This window comes from Neodiprion virginianus, chromosome 3 (assembly GCF_021901495.1).
Source record: "Neodiprion virginianus isolate iyNeoVirg1 chromosome 3, iyNeoVirg1.1, whole genome shotgun sequence".
NCBI lineage: Eukaryota > Metazoa > Arthropoda > Insecta > Hymenoptera > Diprionidae > Neodiprion > Neodiprion virginianus.
This window is the reverse complement of record NC_060879.1, coordinates 3364289-3382236: the sequence shown is the minus strand read 5'-3', so window position 1 is coordinate 3382236 and position 17948 is coordinate 3364289. Positions and strand designations below refer to the sequence as shown.

The 17948-nt window shown below is 37.4% G+C and overlaps 1 protein-coding gene across 2 annotated transcripts in view; it reads right to left on the bottom strand.

The window, feature by feature from the left end:
* Positions 1-17948, bottom strand: part of LOC124300096 (neuroligin-4, X-linked) — a 256286-nt gene that overhangs the window by 40626 nt on the left and 197712 nt on the right. For both annotated transcript variants that reach the window (XM_046753774.1, XM_046753775.1), the window contains one exon: positions 14034-14185. In XM_046753774.1, coding sequence (XP_046609730.1) covers positions 14034-14185 — 152 coding nt within the window. The remainder of the gene's footprint in view (positions 1-14033; positions 14186-17948) is intronic.

Below are 17948 nucleotides of genomic sequence, written 5' to 3'. Positions count from 1 at the left end.
CCGAAAATCCCGTGCTGTTCGAAATGGAGAATTCAAAGGCTTCGATGAGAATTTTCTTTTTCTCAAATCTCTGAAAGTTTCAGCAGAAATTTTTTTTCGCACCGAAAAAGAAATGTTTTTCGTCAAGTTTTTTGATTTCATATTAGACGTGTATGTGTTCTTGAATATTGCAGCGATCGATTAAGAAATAATTACAGACGGAAAAATCGTGACAGCCTTTCCGTTTTCCAATTTTTGCGAAAAGCTTGCAGAGATCAGACACTTAGTGGAAATATAGGTGGGACGTGATAGCAACGATCTCCAGCCTAAGGCGCAGCCTCGTCTTTATATACTCCATTCTATTCCTCTTCTGCGGAAGAGATTAGAAAGTGAAATCGAGCTTTAAATGGACTTCTGGTGCCTCTTCAGCTCCGTATCTTCGTCTAGCTTCGGTTTATCGATTTGTTTTTATTGAAATTGGCTCGAATCGCTGCTAACAGCCTACCTTTCCTCTCTCTTTCCCTCTCTCTCTCTCTCTTCCTCTTTAGTTTTTTACTCCGTGTAACTTCGGCTCCGACAAAAAGGTATAAAACTTTTATAATTAATTATATTGTTTTACCAAATCTGAGCGGGCTGCTGGCGAAGAAGAGGCGTAAAAAACAGTGAGGAAGAGAGAATAAAAAAAAAAAAATGAATTTAAATAGAATCCCTTCCTCCTTTCCTTCCCGTCGCTTTCCTTATACCTTCAAGCATTATGGAAAGTCAAACTTTTGTTTCCCATCTCGTTTCTGGTATGAATTAATGTTCGAAACCATTTTTCTTACCTTACGAGGTTCGTTCATTTTTATTTTATACTTCATTTTCAGTTGTAATGATTTTCTGAAAAAAAGATCACTCTGTCTTTGTCACAGTTTTCTTTTATTCTTTTTCGTAACGAATAGATTCGAATCGACGCGTAAAACATTCGCAATTTGATTTGACAAATTATAACTATTTTCGGCCAACTGTGAATATCAGCAAAAAAAATTGTATCACCGCTAATTTTATCGCTGCAATTGTAAACGTTTTATAACGCTAGAAAAAACGTAACTTGGAGTAAAATTATGCAACAAGCTCACATATTTTATTTTAATTATAGGTACATAAATATATACGGTTACGTGAAATTTCTGTATGTAATATATATAATATTATTACAAAAATTTCTCTCGATGCTAAAAACAAACGCAGCAGGTGTAAATTAATTGCGGCTGATTATACGCGACGAATATAGGTGTGTATATATATATATACATATATACAGTACAGTGTATAACTCGCACCTCTATACGAACGCCCCAATCAAATTATCCCTCGATGCGATCGCTGTATATATACCTACAGACCGATTATCGCGAGCTTTCCATTAAGGAACCTGATCTCGTCTTATAAAGAGCGCTGATCTTATCCGACCCCCTCACTCTTCGCTCGCTCTTATACCTCGACGATATTGCCGGAACATTAAATCATCATCGGGTGAAATAATGGAGGGTAAAAATAAAAAAAATAAATAAATAAAAAAACTGAGAGAGAGAGAGAGAGAGAGAGGGACAGAGAGAGGAAAAAGATAGAAATTTTTCAAATTATAGTTTCACCGATCTTTCTCTTTTTTCTACCAAGCAAACAACGACGACATAAAAAATTAAACTTTCTCTCCAATTTTTGAAAGTGAAAAAAAAAAAAAATGTACTCGACGTTGAAATCATATGTCTTTTATTTTTTTTTCAAGTTACGAGTTCCGCGACAAAAATCGACGAATTTCAACTCTCGCCTGGATATTTAATTGGGGTTAAAAATTCTTTCGGTTGATGGTTCAGCATCTCTAAACACTTTTGAATAATTGCATGTGGTTTTTTTTTTTTTTTCGGTTCTACGGAAATATCTTTGACCAGTAAGCGTATTGGAAGCTTTTTAAAGTCGCTGTTCCATTTCATACCGATTTCCAAAAATAGACGATTATCGAAATAGTAATTTTTTTCTATCTCGCAACGTCGTCGTCGCGACTCAACCCTCATCCATTCGGTGATGCGACGTCGCTTTCTGACCCTTGGGTAGAAAATTCTTTCGCCGAAATTCCCACCTGCCGGATGAATAATAAATTATGGGTTCGAGGGTATCAGCCCCGAGTGCGCACTTAGTCGGCGTCGCGACGCAACGCGTCTGCCTCTCAACCGCGAGCCTCGAGGTTTTGTGGTTGCAGTATAGCGGCTCGGGTACATTAGCGACGTCATCGCTTGTCACCCTCGTCATCTATTTATCGTCACAGGTTTCAACCTCGATGTTCGCCCGCTTTCGATCTCTAACCCGAAACTGCGTCACTTAGTTTTGATTAACCAGAAGGTGTCGGTGGTTTGATCATTTTTTAATTAACTATGATTTTAAAAATTCTTTCCAAGAGTCCCAAGAATATCGAAAGTATCAAAATTATCATTCAGAGCTTACAACTGTATCGTAAAAAAAAAAAAACAAACAAAAACAATTCATTCTAGATTCGATGATGCGTTTTGTTCAAATATATATGTATCTATGTATGTATATATATATATATATTTTACACGGTCGGAATGAAAATGTCTATTTAAAAAATATGGAGTGCAGCAACTTCTGTTCGTCATTGAAGTTTTCACCGTGATTTTGCACGAGTATACGTCTGAGATAAAAAGCATTTATCGAACCCCCGTCGTTTCGTTTACATTATTCTCAGCGTCGAGTGCTGTAATATGTATGGGGGATTCGATGTTAAATTAGCAGCCCACCTACCTCACTCCCTTCAATTTGTATCATGGTTTTTGGGAATTTTTTCAGACTTTCTTCAGCCACTGGTGAAATTTATAAATAAATAAAAAAAAAAAAAATCGCAAAATCAATTCTGAAAATGCCATTTTTCGAAATCTGAAGAAATTGATTTAAAATGTGATTCATGAGCACTGTACACGATAATGGGATCTTAATGCTGGAATATTTTTTTTTGCTAGTTTTTAGTTCTTCCATGTCAGAATTTGCGATTAATTTTTTTCCTCATACTTCTCGATATAAATGGATTGTCATACGAAATTGTTTTCACGATTCCGTGACGCATTTAAATCGGGCAATGGAAAAAAAAAATCCAATAGCGATATGGAAAAACCAATAACTTACGAATATAAAAAGTAGTAAATATTCGTATTCCATTATCGCGTGGTGCTTGAATATCCCATTTCAAATCATAGAATTAGTGTAAATTTTTTTAAATGCTTAAAAATGGCGTTTTCGAACGGGTTTATGTATTTTTTTTTCTTTTTTTTTTTTTCAAATCTCACCGGTTGCCGAAAAAATCCGAAGAAAATTCCCAGACCATTTTTGTTTGGTAAGAACGTCGTATTGAAAAACGATATAAATCGAAAGGAGGCGAGGTACATCGGCTGTTAATTTCACCTGGAATGCCCCATATACACAGGTATATAGAGTGCAGTATATACCCATGTATATACATATGTCTATGGCATATAATAATAAAGTGCGGGGAAATAATGCAGGGATGCAGCGCATTTCCGTTAGTCGTTTCTTCCTCATCAGCTCGGTTTATGAGAAAAGTTTAATATTCTTCTGCAGCGGCGTCACGAGAAGCGGATGAATCGCAACTCGTACGATATCGGCCTGCAGGTTTATAATTGAAAACTGAACCGAAGCCATATCACGCATTACCTCATTACGCGTTCAAGGGAAACGTTGCGCAGTGATAAAAAAAAAAAAATTTACGGGAAATATCGGAAGGCCTTTTGCTTTTCTTTTTTGTTTTTTTTTCACGTTCTATTTTTGAAATTATTCAAAATGCATTAATTATTTTAGATGGCCTAAAACGCTTTCGAATAATTTCAAAACAATGTCCACAATTCGTAATAGAAAATTTTTCAACATCATTCAACCCCTCGTTTGGTATTCATTCAGTCAAACATAACAGGCAGAAAATTGAAACAACCCTCAGAAAGTAAATTTCACGGTTTTCGAGCAATCCATCAACAGCTTCAACGAAATCTATTGAGATTTATTCAATCGGACAAAAAAAGGCCAACGATTACTCGATATAACGGAAGAAGAAAAAAAAAACCACTCAATTGTAATGATTTTGTTTCTTGTACCAAAAAAAAAAACAGAATTAAAAAATGCTACGAGACCAGCTGAGGTGAATAAATCGCGCAAGATTCGATCACATTGGAGTACACTAAATGAGACTACATTGTCGAGATTAATTAAAAAATAAAAAAAAAAAAAAAGAAGTAGAAAAACTCTGCATCGAAAAGACTATCCTTTCCCATCTTAACTCTTGGCTTCGAAAGAAGGGGCAAATTATTGGAGAATTTTGAAAATCTGTCTGTTCTTAGAGTTGGAGCACAGCCGACTGAAGCGAATCGCTCAATTGAATCGAACAGACAGTCTCGACGATTTCAAATTGTCGGCTCGGTGTACCAGCGAAGGGCTATTTCCACTCGAACGAACCGCAGAGAGCGGCGGCAGCAGCTCGATTCTGCTTGGCTCGCTTGTTCGATTACATAGAAATTTCATTGTACCGCTGTGCAAGTATATTATACGATGTATACATACGTATACCTCTGTAAGATATTAAAACACCGGTTGAAACACCCGGAGAATAAACTTATTTACCTGCAATACGCGCGTTTAAAGCTTTTTATAATTTTTTTTCTTTCCTTTGAATCGATCTTCAAGCTCCAAGGCGGTAGTTAAATTTTTGTTCATCGATACCTACCGTGTCGGGAAAGTTGAAATCAAGTTTCACAATTACGATTAATTAATATCTTGAGGGTTTTACTTAATATTTTTTTATTTATTTTTTTGTCCTTATTGAAATTGATTCTTTTATTTTCACGCATACGAGTTTCTAGGTATCATCTTTTCGCGAAGAAGGTTTTCTAAATGAACAATGTACGTACGGGTATGAAGAGATTTTTTCATTAAATAGGATTAATTTTTCATCGACAGGCTTAATCACGCGTATAAAAAGAAAAAAAAAAAAAAAAACACACCACACACAGAATTTGAAATCTGATACTCGAAAATTCTTCTTTTTCTTCTCTTTTATCCGAAATCGAATCACCTCCTCCGAAAATCCTCAAGTTTACGAACCGATTTCTTTCGTCGATTTATTTTGTTTCTAATTTCGATTAACGATTAATTTTCAATCACGAAAATCGACCGGATAAATCGAGACAAAATCTACAGATTTTTAAATCTCCATATTTTTACCATCTCGGCGTATGTATTTCTCCCACGTTTCCGTTTTCTCTCCGTACAAAGTTTCAACGATTCGAAACGATTAACCGGTGCGAATTTTTACATTACTATAATAATACCGACGAACGACTCATCGTCAGACTCAAAACTGCATAAATAACGTCGGAGTTGCATTGATAATTAATCACGTTGGGTCGATAAAAAAAAAAAGAAACAAATAAATAAATAAAATAACGAAACAAGTTCAGTATAATCACGTGAAACTGTCGTCATTGAAAAACATTGTATACGTTACGTTATACACGGTATATATCTTCCGTACAACATTGCAGGGTAGAAAGACAAAATTCCGGAGGCACATTTCGAGGTCGAGAATAAGAAAATACGCATAGCCTGCAGCGCTGTTGGTCAAATAATCGTAAAATCCAGGGATGGCTGCCGGGGACGGGGGGCTGAAAGGGGGTGGTGGAATCGGAGGGGTCGATAGAGCCGATTCTGCGGGAGACACGTTCGCCCGAACAAATAGGATATAATACAACACAACGCAACGCAACGCAACCCAACGCAACGCAAAGCGACGGAAACGTGCACGGCGATGTGCAAATCGGGATTATACGCACGGGGCATTCCACGCCAAGTCGACCTTTGACCTCTTGGATTTGGTAAACGGTTCTCACATTCTTCCTTCAACTCTAGCACGCAATTGATCTTTCACATTTTTATTATTTTTTTCATGCACTCGGGACGTTTTAAGATCAACAAATCTTTGAATTTAATAAGAATGTTTGAAATGATAATCAAAAATCTTGTGTCAGATGTGAAAAATTTTAAGCTTAGAGTGGAGAGAGTGGGAGTTTTGTTCTCTTTTTCGAACGTTTTAAAGGAAAACGAATTGAATTCTTTTCAAACTTTTATATCACGTCTAAAGACGTGCTGGGACATGAAAAAAATCATAAGTAGGACAAATGTATTCGAAAAAATGTTGAAAAACATTTGAGCGCTTTATTTGGCGTGGAATGCCCGGTACGCGTGTGTGTATAAAATAAATTCGAGGTATCCCTTAATTCACAACAACAGACGGAAATGCGATAATTTTGCATAATCGTTTACCGCAGGGCGAATCGATCGATGTATACATATATGTATATATTTTACCTACATACTGCACCTGAATTCACGACACATTGCACAGCTGCCGAAATGCACATGCGGCAAAGTCGTTGGACACGCGTCGTAATCCCAAAGCAAACATCGCATAATGCAGATATGTAGGTACTAGCGATCGAATCCGTATTCCGAATAGCCAGTTCTCATGCAATATAGGTCACGGTTGCGATTCAGCTGCTCAAACTTGACAAGTTCTGCACGGAAATCGTCGGGGTGATTCCACGATGCGAAGGTCGCGTCGTGACTTCCGGAAATCATAATTGTCGAAAGGGAATAAAATTTTGAAACAGTGTGAAAGAGACGAGAGAAAATGTACCACGTGAGTCTTATTTCATAATTATTTATCAAAACTACGTTGTCAGAAACGTTTACTGATTTCTTTTTTCTTTTTTTTATCAATTTTTATCTAAATCTACTATCACGATATTCGTCAACGTGAAAATCATAGATCGCACGATGAAAATATTATTATTTAAATGCAAAAAACAAGAATTATTTATACGCGAGTCGTTAGCAAATCGCATTTCCAAATTGCAACGGTGTTGTTATTGTCATTGTTGTACAAACATGGGATGAGATAGTCGTTATGGTTATACCGAAGATCAACCGCGCATGCGTCAAATAATTCAATCTCATTGGTCGGCGAAATATTCCATGCAGGTGAGCCAACCCTCGAAAAATGTTTACGTTTGAATTTTCAAAGAGCTTGAGCATCAAGTTCCGATCGTTCTTTGAAGAATCAACTTTCCGACCCGATAACAAATGTTTCCCAAACCTTTCCGAGTCGCCGCTTCGATTATTTGAGATTCTATCCTCGAAAATTCGTACATCAACCACATCGCCGGCAGAAACAGTTTGACAGCTGAAACTCGGGTTGGCCAGCCTGCGCGAACAGCCGATAAAACTCGCGCATGCGCGGATGATTTTAAACTTTCAAGAAATTGTCCCGGTGTATCAGAGATGTAAAAAATATCGGTGGTTGCGGAAAACATTGCAGCAATGATTATTCGAAATAATAATTCCAACGACAAGGGTGAACGAGTAAAAAAATGTAATCGAGACGTCAGGCATCGAATTTAGTTTCTACGCATATTTTGTTGTTTTCGAGAGTTTTCTCCGTGGCTAAATTTTACAGGCGCGATATTCGGCGTAGATGCAGCGATAGATATTGCATTTATTTTATCAAACGGCGAGACGAGGCCGGCGTAATTTGTCATAATTTACGATAAATAGGGTGTAACGCTGCTGCGCCCGTTGCTCGTAACTCAAGTTGACTGACGCTAACTCCGTAGGATTAGCCCCCTTACTCCGAAACGACGCGGGGCGTCGCGGCGCCTCGACTCGACTCGACTCGTTGTCCCGTCTCCCTCATTCGTCTTTCTCTTTTTCACGGCCGCACCCTTCCACTATCGATATAGATTTATTTGTTCGATTTTCCGTTTAAAAAATCCTCCGCCACTCTGCATCCTGGAGGCATCAAAAACGGCGAAGCATCTACGTGTATGTGATCCGTAAAGAATGCTCGAGAAGAAGCAATCGACAATATTTACAACCATCGCGAATTTCGGTATCGCAATAATTGCTCGATGGTTTTTATTATCATCTTTCACCTTTCACCTTACAAAATGCAGGGGAAAAAAATTCAGGGGATATTTGGAAACTTCAAACTACGCCAGTCTTTCAATTTACTCATTTTTATAATACGATAAACATTGCAAAATCAGAGATACGCTCCTTACAGAGATCTGCATTAGTCACTGCAGTGAATCCTTACTAAGGTGTGGAATTAAATTTTCGTTGAAAAATTCATATTCTACAGATGCAATGAAAAAGATTACCTCGTGTATCACGCCAAAGGTAGAGCCAGAATTTACTGAATTTTTTTAATCGTTTTTCCCCTCATTCTTTGCCTCACGTTGAAAATAATTTTTTTTCGAGAATACAAACAAATGCAAATCTTGTCGCGTAACCTACGCTCACCCCTATCCCCGGAATAAAAATGTAAATTTCTTTTCAACGAAATTATTTTAATTGCTCTTATATTGTACCCATATGTAGATGTTACACACATACATGTGCATTATACAAAGCGTACATACCTGTATATATACATGATTTCGTACCTACGTGTGCGATATACGCAATAAATCAATCATCAGAATAGATACGTTCGAATATAAAATAATTGAACATATTTTTTAAAACAACGATGATAATAATAATAATTACGAACAATACAATTATTATCCGTCGTTCTGACAACGATGCGAAAGAAAAGAATGCGTTTAAAAATCTAAAAAAAAAAATCCAAAGCGTGTGTTCGTACATTGTTTAAAATCCGTTTCAACGCTGTGAATTTTAGATTTCGCTAAAAATTTAACCGAACAATAACGTACTCGGTTTGTCCGTCAAGGGATTTAATTTTCGTACGCACACATGTACGTACGTACAGAGACGTACATATTACGTTGCTTATGTATAACGTAATCCGAAACCCTTTTGTATAATAATACAAAATAGGCTACAAAGGGGGGTAATAGGGGCGATGGGGGGCAACTTTGTAGTGGGGGGTGGGGCTGGTGTAATTTTACAAATTAGCCATTACCATTCAAAGGCGTCGGTGTTGAAACGAGTTTTCCGAAACGGGACTTTGCCTCGGGGGTGTGAGAGGTAGGTACTCTTTGGGGGTTGGGGGCGAACCCCCCCCCTTCCCCCCCCCCCCCTCCCGCCCTCATATGAAACTCGCCTATCCGGCAGGGGTGTACGTAGCTACTCGTTCAACTAAAAGTGCGGGGGCGTGATAGGAATACAGAGAGGGTGATGCTCCTGCAGGACACAGGGGACGACTTGACGCGGTCATGTAGGCACCTACCTAGATAGGTGCCTGAGTATCGTGCCACGTGTGGCTAATGCGAAGAATACGCAAATTTCATCGGGGTGCGAGCAGCTACGTGTTGTGTACAAGCCCCCGATGGTTGAAAATTGATCGAATTTTCAACAAATTGGAAAATGATGGGCAGTTTTTTTTTCCCACTTGTCTAGTTAAATACACGCGCTTACACGCGAGGTGATGGTTTATTTTTCATACGCGGATTCGTATTTTTATTATTTCCTAATTTTTGGACCGTTATCGATAATCGCGGAACCTTATGAAATCTTTTTTTGATAAACTGCCAAACGAATGACAAACGGAGTTGCTCGTTTTTCTCCATCGCGTTAGAATTTAGAGATATATTGATTCTGATATGGGATTTTTTGACGAAAATTGAAACTTTTTTACTCGTGTTATATTCAAAACAGTCTTACAATGAAATACATCGATCGAAAGAAATTTATGCTATATGTTATAACCTAATAAATAAGATGCTGTTAAAAAATTGTATATTTAAAAATATTAATATACCGTATTTATAACAAAAGAAATGAAGTTTTCTTGGATTAAACGTTCGAAACAGGAAAAAATACATACATCTTGAAAAACGTGACAAAACATGTAATTTTCGAGTGAAGGATACTCTTTTTATGATTATTTTCGGCGTGATAAATTTTTTCTAAAAAATCCAATGTGATTTTATAGCTAATGACACGTAATAAAAATTTCTTTCATCGTACCTTACGAAGCGGTTTGTCGCATAACACGAGTTAAAAACTGAAATTTTCATTAAAAATGTCACATTTCGATTAAAATATTTCAAAATCCTGGCTTGACGGTAAAAAACGGATAACAACGCGATCGTAATTCAGCGCGCCAAAACACGTCGGAAGTACAAGAATTCGTTTTTTCCTTTGTTTATCGTTTCTTCAAAAGTTTGTGCAATTGATAAAATTTCACCGACGTATCCTTTCAAATTTCCAGCTCTTCTCTTCTATCGTCCGTGTGACTTTTCTTGGAAGAAAATGAAGGAGGAGAAAAAAAAAAAAATGGAAAGAAATGAAAACAAAAAGAGTAATTAAAAAATGTCGCGTCACATATATACGCAGCGGGTACATAATGTTTCATAAACATGCACGTAAAGAGGCGAAGATGAAAGGGAGCTTTTGTAGCTACGGGTCGATGCGGCTGGTCACCGAAAGTCATTTCAGGCTTGAGCTTTGAGGGAGTCACTCAAAGACTTCGTTTGGCATGCTAAGCCGGGCGCGGTTCGATCGAGGGGGAAAATTTGGGGGTAACGTTCTCTCTTCAGGCATTGATGTAAAATATAGGCGAAAGCCCGGGTTTGAATATTCATGGGCACACGCATATGTCGCCAATAACTTTGCGGGCGGGGGGCGTTGGTTGGTTGGCCAATTACATTGGTTTACCTGAAATGCGCGTACATTTGTTGTAAATAATCTACGATACCGTACGTACGGTAAAATCTGACGCGGGTTGTCAACTAGAAACGTCGTGGTTGAATAATTCTCATTCGAGAAGTAAAAACAAGCCGGAAAAACAGATTTATCCCGATGTGCTTGAAAATGACCGAGTGAAAAATTTACAATACTGACGGTAATTGGCAGCGAAACGACGAAGGTTTTGGAGAAAAATTTTTGAAAGACAAAGAGTTGATTGTTTTTTTTCTTTTTTTTTTTTTTTTTTTTTTATATATAAATTAGGAAAATCATAATCGTTTATTTAGAAAAGTAATTAGAATGAAAAAGTATATGTTTTTCGGTTAAACGTTGAAAATCTACTTATTTCAGTTTGAATCAGAAGTTCAAATTGAACAGACTGAAAATCCGACATTTTTCTAGAAACCTATATATCGGATTCTGGATGTAAAAATGAAGGCAAACAGAGAGCAAGAAGATAAAAAAATGATTCAAATTCAATGGGGTTACAGATTATTTTTCAAAAGTGGATAAAATTTTACGATAAAACGAATGGACGTAATACGATCGTAATAAAGCGAATGAATATTGTATTGAAATTATTTTTGTCATTGTTAATCGTTTCCATGTAAAAATTCGACTGATACGTGAAATTTTCAGTTCAGATTCACTACTGTTCGATGAAAAAAAAAAAAAAAAAAAACGAAAATTAATCCATCCCACGAACGGATTTACGTAACGCAGCGCGTATCTAACAACGATAAAAATAAGATATATTCTTCAAATTTTGCGAAAGCGTAAAAACGACGTGTAATTAAGTAGAGAAGGTGGGTAGGTATAATAACAATGATGACGACAGCAATAAGAACAATAATAATAATAATAATAATAATGAGAAGAAAGTAATAAGACGTAAGACGAGGAGGGGGGGGGGAGGAAAGAGCGACATGTGACCTACGTGACTTTAATAAATCATTCTCCGCGACGACGTTCCTTGTATATAATATACAATATCACCTCCAACGTTTCGCGTCGTTACTCCGTATATGCAAGCACGCACGCCCATGTGAAAGCTAAAGTATTTAATGAGGCGGAGTGCGGACAGTGCTAATTAACACGAAGGGTAAATTAATATTTACGTTCAATCTTGACCTCGTCGTTGACAAAACCACGGGCGTGGTTTCCTTCGCGTTCAACGCCTCCGCCGCTCTTGATAATTTTCAACAATAAACCAGAGTGTATAGAATCTGTTGCGATAATTAATTATCCACGACGAAGGCCTGGTCAAAACTACATTAGGCAAAGTTAAAACAAACTCCGAAACGAATACGGAGGAAAATATGTATCTTGGCATAATTCTAACGTTGAGTTTATTTTCTGTAATCATATTATTGTCATTTGTGACAGATTGACAGATATTAAAAATTGTATGTTTTTTTTCTTTTTTATTTTTCACTTCATTTTCCTCCCTCTCTTCGATCCTATATTCTTTCAATAAATTATTATTCAGGTAAATATTGTGTTTGTTTTTGCCACATCGAAGTTTCATTATTTTCAGAAATTGACAAAGGGCTAATTTCAGGGTGTTAAAAAAGCTTTTTGCGTCGTTAAACTCGCAAGCAAAATACGAAAATTTGCATATCGATGCAAAATTCAAACGTTTGAAAAACTTGAAAAATGTCACTCTACCATTTTATACGGCCCGTTGAATGATCGAATATCATGACTGAGAGTAAAAATCTATAAACTACCAATTTTCGTAAAACATCGACTGTGAGCCTCGATGTTTTTCGTCATTATTTCGCAACGCTGATCTGATTGTATAATTTAAAAAATCCAAACGTCGAATCAGCAGTCGAGAGATATAAAAAATCTGCCACAACGAGATTTTCGTAAAACTAAAATTATCGTCGAGTTTTTCATTCGCACCTTTATTCGCGAGCCCTTGAATGATTATACATCACACAGCAGAACGTGACGTCAATTACCCAAACTCTGATCTCGAGCTTAACCCTTCTCCGCAGGTAGACTCCGTCCATCCAATAATCCGCGAAGTCTCGTTTTCGCATGGCGAACGATTCCATCAGCTTACTCAGCGAATGTGTCTGAATCTTAAATTAACAAGGAGAGTGATCTCGGTTACTCTCTTGACGAAATCCAAAAGCCAAACTTAATTAACTCGTCCACCAAGCAGGCCTCCCCCCTTCTCTCTCTCTCTCTCTCTCTCTCTCCCTCTTAAGCCTCCGACATGATCTCCTTTCGCAGGTAAAGATCACATAACTCCCGACGATGAGCCTCTACGTGCAATTATTCAAGACTGATTTGATACCGGTTTGCGATTAATTATCCAACCCTTGATATTTCAGAGGGATAAATTTTTGGTCAAAAATTCATACAGGTATTATATAATGTGAAAATTATCCTCGAAGAACAACTCCAGAACACAAGTTTTACGTATTACACATTATGCATACGAAAGTAAACTGTATACATAATCTATACGTGCCGAGAGTTTTTTCCTTTAATCTTTGAAACCGGTGATGATAAAAAAAAAGTGAAACAACGTGTAAAAAAAAAAAAAAAAAAAACACAGGGTAAGGAGAAAAAATTTACGCACCCCACGTGCTGAATATGCAACGGAATTAAAGTGACCGGGGGCAGGTTTTCAGAGCGGGGCGTTTCAACCTGACTCGTAATTTTTTTTTCCACTTCTCATCTTCAAATTGATTTCAAATGAATGAGCGCAGAGATTGCACGCAGGCTACAAACTTTCCAAGCTCGTCAAACTTGACGGCTGTAATAAAAAGATAGAATATGATAAAAGCAAAGAGAAAAAAAAAAAAAAAACGAAAAGAAAACAAAAAAACACAGAGTGAGAACAAAAAGGAAATACTGGTATTTGAAATTCAAATGAACTCTGCAGGGGGCAGTCGATAGAGATGCGAAATTGTGATTTTCTGTCACGAAACAAACATGATACGAAAAAATCTGCAACTCGAATCAAAAATCTTAAACTGACCAACTTAAATTTCGACAATGTAAATCCGAGGACAGATTGAAATCTTCGTGTAAATCGGACTGGATTACTTTCAGATTTGCAAATTTTTCATCGACACTTTTCTCACCAACGTCGTCGTCGTTAAAATTTTTTATTTATCATTCGGAGAAACAATTTCGCGTTATTCGCAGTCAACCGTTTGCACTGTATATATCAAATATTGCAAACCGATAAATAGGTTTTCGGATTGTTACAAGTAAAAAAGAAAAGAAAAAAAAAAGAAGTAATTATTTTCGTAAAATCGACTCACCCCGCCTTGACGAAGTTGGAAAAATACAGGATTATGCTCTCCGACAAAGTGACTTCGGCCTTCGTGTAGTTCCTGGGAAAATGTCCAAACCCATCGACGAGGGGAGCGCCGAAAACGTAGGGAAGCTCGTCGCCGTGGACGGAACCCATTCTCTGCAAAATTGAAAAGCATTCGATTAGAATTTCGTACTTATACACGTATCCGTGTCCGGAGAATGTTACGTCCCTCCGAGGATATCGTCACTGTTTAGCCGTTTCACGAATCTTGCAAATCCGCGGACGAAAAATCGAAAAAGCAAAGCCAACGATCCAAAATTCGATTCTACGGAAAGCGGAAACTTTACTGCAGCTACGATAAACGTAACGATATTCTTGCATATTACATCGGCAAATAGGGGAGGGGGATGCAATTTGCCAGTGATGAGATTTGTCCAAATCTTGTCCGTCGAATTATAGTAAACAATGACATGAAACTCGGCAAATTGGATTTTTTCCCATCCTCAATTTAATACCCAGTGTTTCGATCAGTTTGACACATTGAAACGTAGCCGTGGTAAAAATTGTCGGTGAACAAATTTTTTTTTAAAAAAATGTTCAATTTTTTGGGGAATCTTTTTGCGACACGAAAATTTTTGTGCCGATTTTTTTCCGAGTTGGTTTTGGCCGACGTGTTTTACCGTTTGTTAAAGCGCTCTCGGAACGCTTTTCCTACGGAAGTTCGGTAAGGGAAAACGGTGTGCATCCCTTAGTGGAAATTCGTGACCCCGGGGATGCGGGGACCGAGGAAAAGCGCCCGTTGTTGGCAATGGACAAGAGTATTTCGGCCTGTAACGTTTGTCAGGTGATTTAACCCATCCCTATTCCAGCGGGACGGTTTCGACCGCTACTGTGCAAAACGAGCCTCACATACTTCTCTGCAAGGCCTCGAATACTCGGTTCACGGATTGTTTTCAGACAATTATTTAGCGGGGATGTAAAAGTATTTTGGAATTTGAGATTTTGATTGGGGGAAATCGGAGCTTTGAGAATAATTATGACATCGATTTCAACGTGAGAAAAAAAAACAAAATTGGCAAATTTCTTGAAATTTCAATTGATTGACAAAAATTTGATCATGGGTAAAGTTTGAACGTCAAAAAGCAGATCATTCGAAATAATCTTAAAGGCAATGTTGGCGCTTTTAGAAATATAAAGATCCTTCGGGATATTGTACCAGTTTGAAATTTACGCTTTGCAAGTAAGACGGTTCAGCATTTTTACTGAAATATGATCTGTAGTATTTTCGAAATCAGATTGTTGAGAATTTTTTGTGCAGTTTCAAAACGGCGTGCTTATAATGTGAAGTTAGCGAAGGTCTTTTTAAAGGTGGAATTACACTTCGGGATTGAGATTGTTTGGAATTTTAGCTCAAGCGACGTTTCAACTTTCAAGGGATGAACTAACAAGTTGATTTTCATGCTGTTGAAACGAGATCATGTTAAATTATTTCTCGAGTAAAATTAGTGCTTTCGAAATCAGATCATTCCGAATTATCGCACAGCGAAGTTACCGCTTCTAAAATTTTAACATCTTTCAGAATCCTCTCCAAGTTCAAGTTAGTCCTCTGAAAATAGAGTTGATCAAAATTTTCACTAACGTCAGATTAAGTCTGCGTTATAAAAATCAGACAGTTATGAATGTTTTCTAAATGCTAGATTCGATTTGTTTTATAATGTAAATTACTCAAGATCGACTTCCTCAAAGGTAAAATCGCTACAAAATTTCTCAGAATTGATTTTCGCAATTTGAATCTACGATCACGTGAAATAATATCCCGAGTAAGATTTGCGCACAAAAAATGATATCAGGAATAAATTTTGCGATTAGATCGATACGTAAAATCACTCCAAATTATTTCCGAACTAATTTCGGTGCTGCGTTAAAAGTTCAACCGTCGTCAGAAAAATCGTACCAAACTATTTTTGGCGTTGATAATTTTCATCGTCATTTGTCCCAAAGCGATTCCGTTTAAAAATTACACAACCTGTACACGGAGAAAAATTTCATTTGCTACAGTAACTATAAAAATTCAGTAAAACAGGTATCGTTAAAAAAACCGTTTCAACATTGTTGATTTTATATATCGGATTTTGCGCTATCGTCGATCATTTTTTGGTTATTGCAACGCAAAATCAGTTCCTGAGGTTTACTCTACTTTTTTAGTTAAACAAGGCTTTAAACGTCAATTTATTCATGCACGAGCGTTAAATTTTCGCAACGGTTGCAAGAAAATATAGCAACAGTGATCGTAATGAAAAAGAACAGTAACGGATACTAGATTTTCTGGCAGATAACGGCTAGAAAATTAATTTTCATTTTCTACCTAGAACTATATTTTTCGATAGTGGCAAAAAATTTCTGTCAGTGTGTATGTTACGTGATTCTGGGCGTGGCGTTTTCGGATGTATATATATATATATACGCGAGGGCTCGTCGCGTATCTGTCACTGTCTGGGGGCGAGGGAAGGTTTATCGGGGGTTGTTTCTCCAACTAGATTTCGTCATTGTCGAAAAGTTTCCTCGCATGCGTTGTCCGGAAACTCTGGGTGCCCGGTGCTAGAACCAGGAAGGAGAGAGAGAGAGAGAGAGAGAGAGAGAGAGGAAGAGGAAGAAGCGGCTGGCGTACCGGATTTAATCATGAGAATGGTAGACAAATTGTTTGTTATTTATTTCATTTTATTTATTTACCTTTCCCCAGCTTCTCTCCTTCGTCTAACTCTTATTTTCTCCTTATTCTTTGTATTTTTCCCCAAACTTAATAGGGTAGTGGGTATAAATTCCGGTCATCCGTAAGATTCGTCCGAGGCGAGAGTGCCACTGAATAAACAGAGGCGGTAGAATAAACTCGCTGAGAGAGGGAGAAAAAGCACCGACGAATCGGAAACCATATTAACGAACCGAAAACCGAAAATTGCACTTCCACTTACAATTAAACTTGGCAATTAGCACACTGCTGTAAATTATGCAAATTGGAAAATACCGGGATTTTTGCCTCCTGCTCCAGCTTCCAGGACGAGATCCTTCCGATTCAGGACAATTTTCGACTCTACCGTCTCTCCGCTTACTCCTCGCTTCAAACGGCGCCGGTTTGTTGTGCGGTAAGAAATTTCTCAGCCCGTTTATAGCCGCACGCTTCATTAGTTACACCCACCTTAATTAGGCCGCCCGTTGATTAAGAAATACGGTAATTTTCTCGCCTGCGGGTGAATTTTTTTTCACACTGTGTTTCAAAAAGGGCTGAAAAAGTTGAAACGACGTCAAAAACGGAAGATCTCGATTATCGCGTCTTTTCGATAGAAAAATAAATACACTGTTGGCAAAATCTTGTATGAGTGTGGTGGATTTTTTTTCGTCTCTTCAATTCCTTTTTTAGCAATTTTTATACTTCTAAGAGTGATGGAAATTGCAAAATTATACGAAATTATCAGTGACGTTTGAAAGTTCCCGGAAAATTCTCAATCGAAGCGAATAATCAACGTTACACTGTGTCAAGCGGTTTTTGAAATGTAGATATTTTACAAATAGTTACGAAACAACGTACGATCAAAATTCACACGACACGTGTACGATCAGAAAATATATTTATTAAAAATTGCTTGACGGTGAAGAGAAAATGTTTCTACTCGGTCGGAATGTTAATCTTCTAACCTACGTCGTAATATATAACATATACGTAGATAAAATACACATAACCTATTTCAGATTCGTAGGCGAATAGTGAAACTCTTTTTCTCTACGATTTCATACCTATAAAATCCAGTAAACTTTTCCTTTTCGTTTGTTTCACGTTAATTTTAAGAGGGTGAATTTTCCAAGCCATTTTCCCAAAAATTGAGGGAATTGAGGGATTCGAAGCGTGGGAGGGAAGAACGAAGAC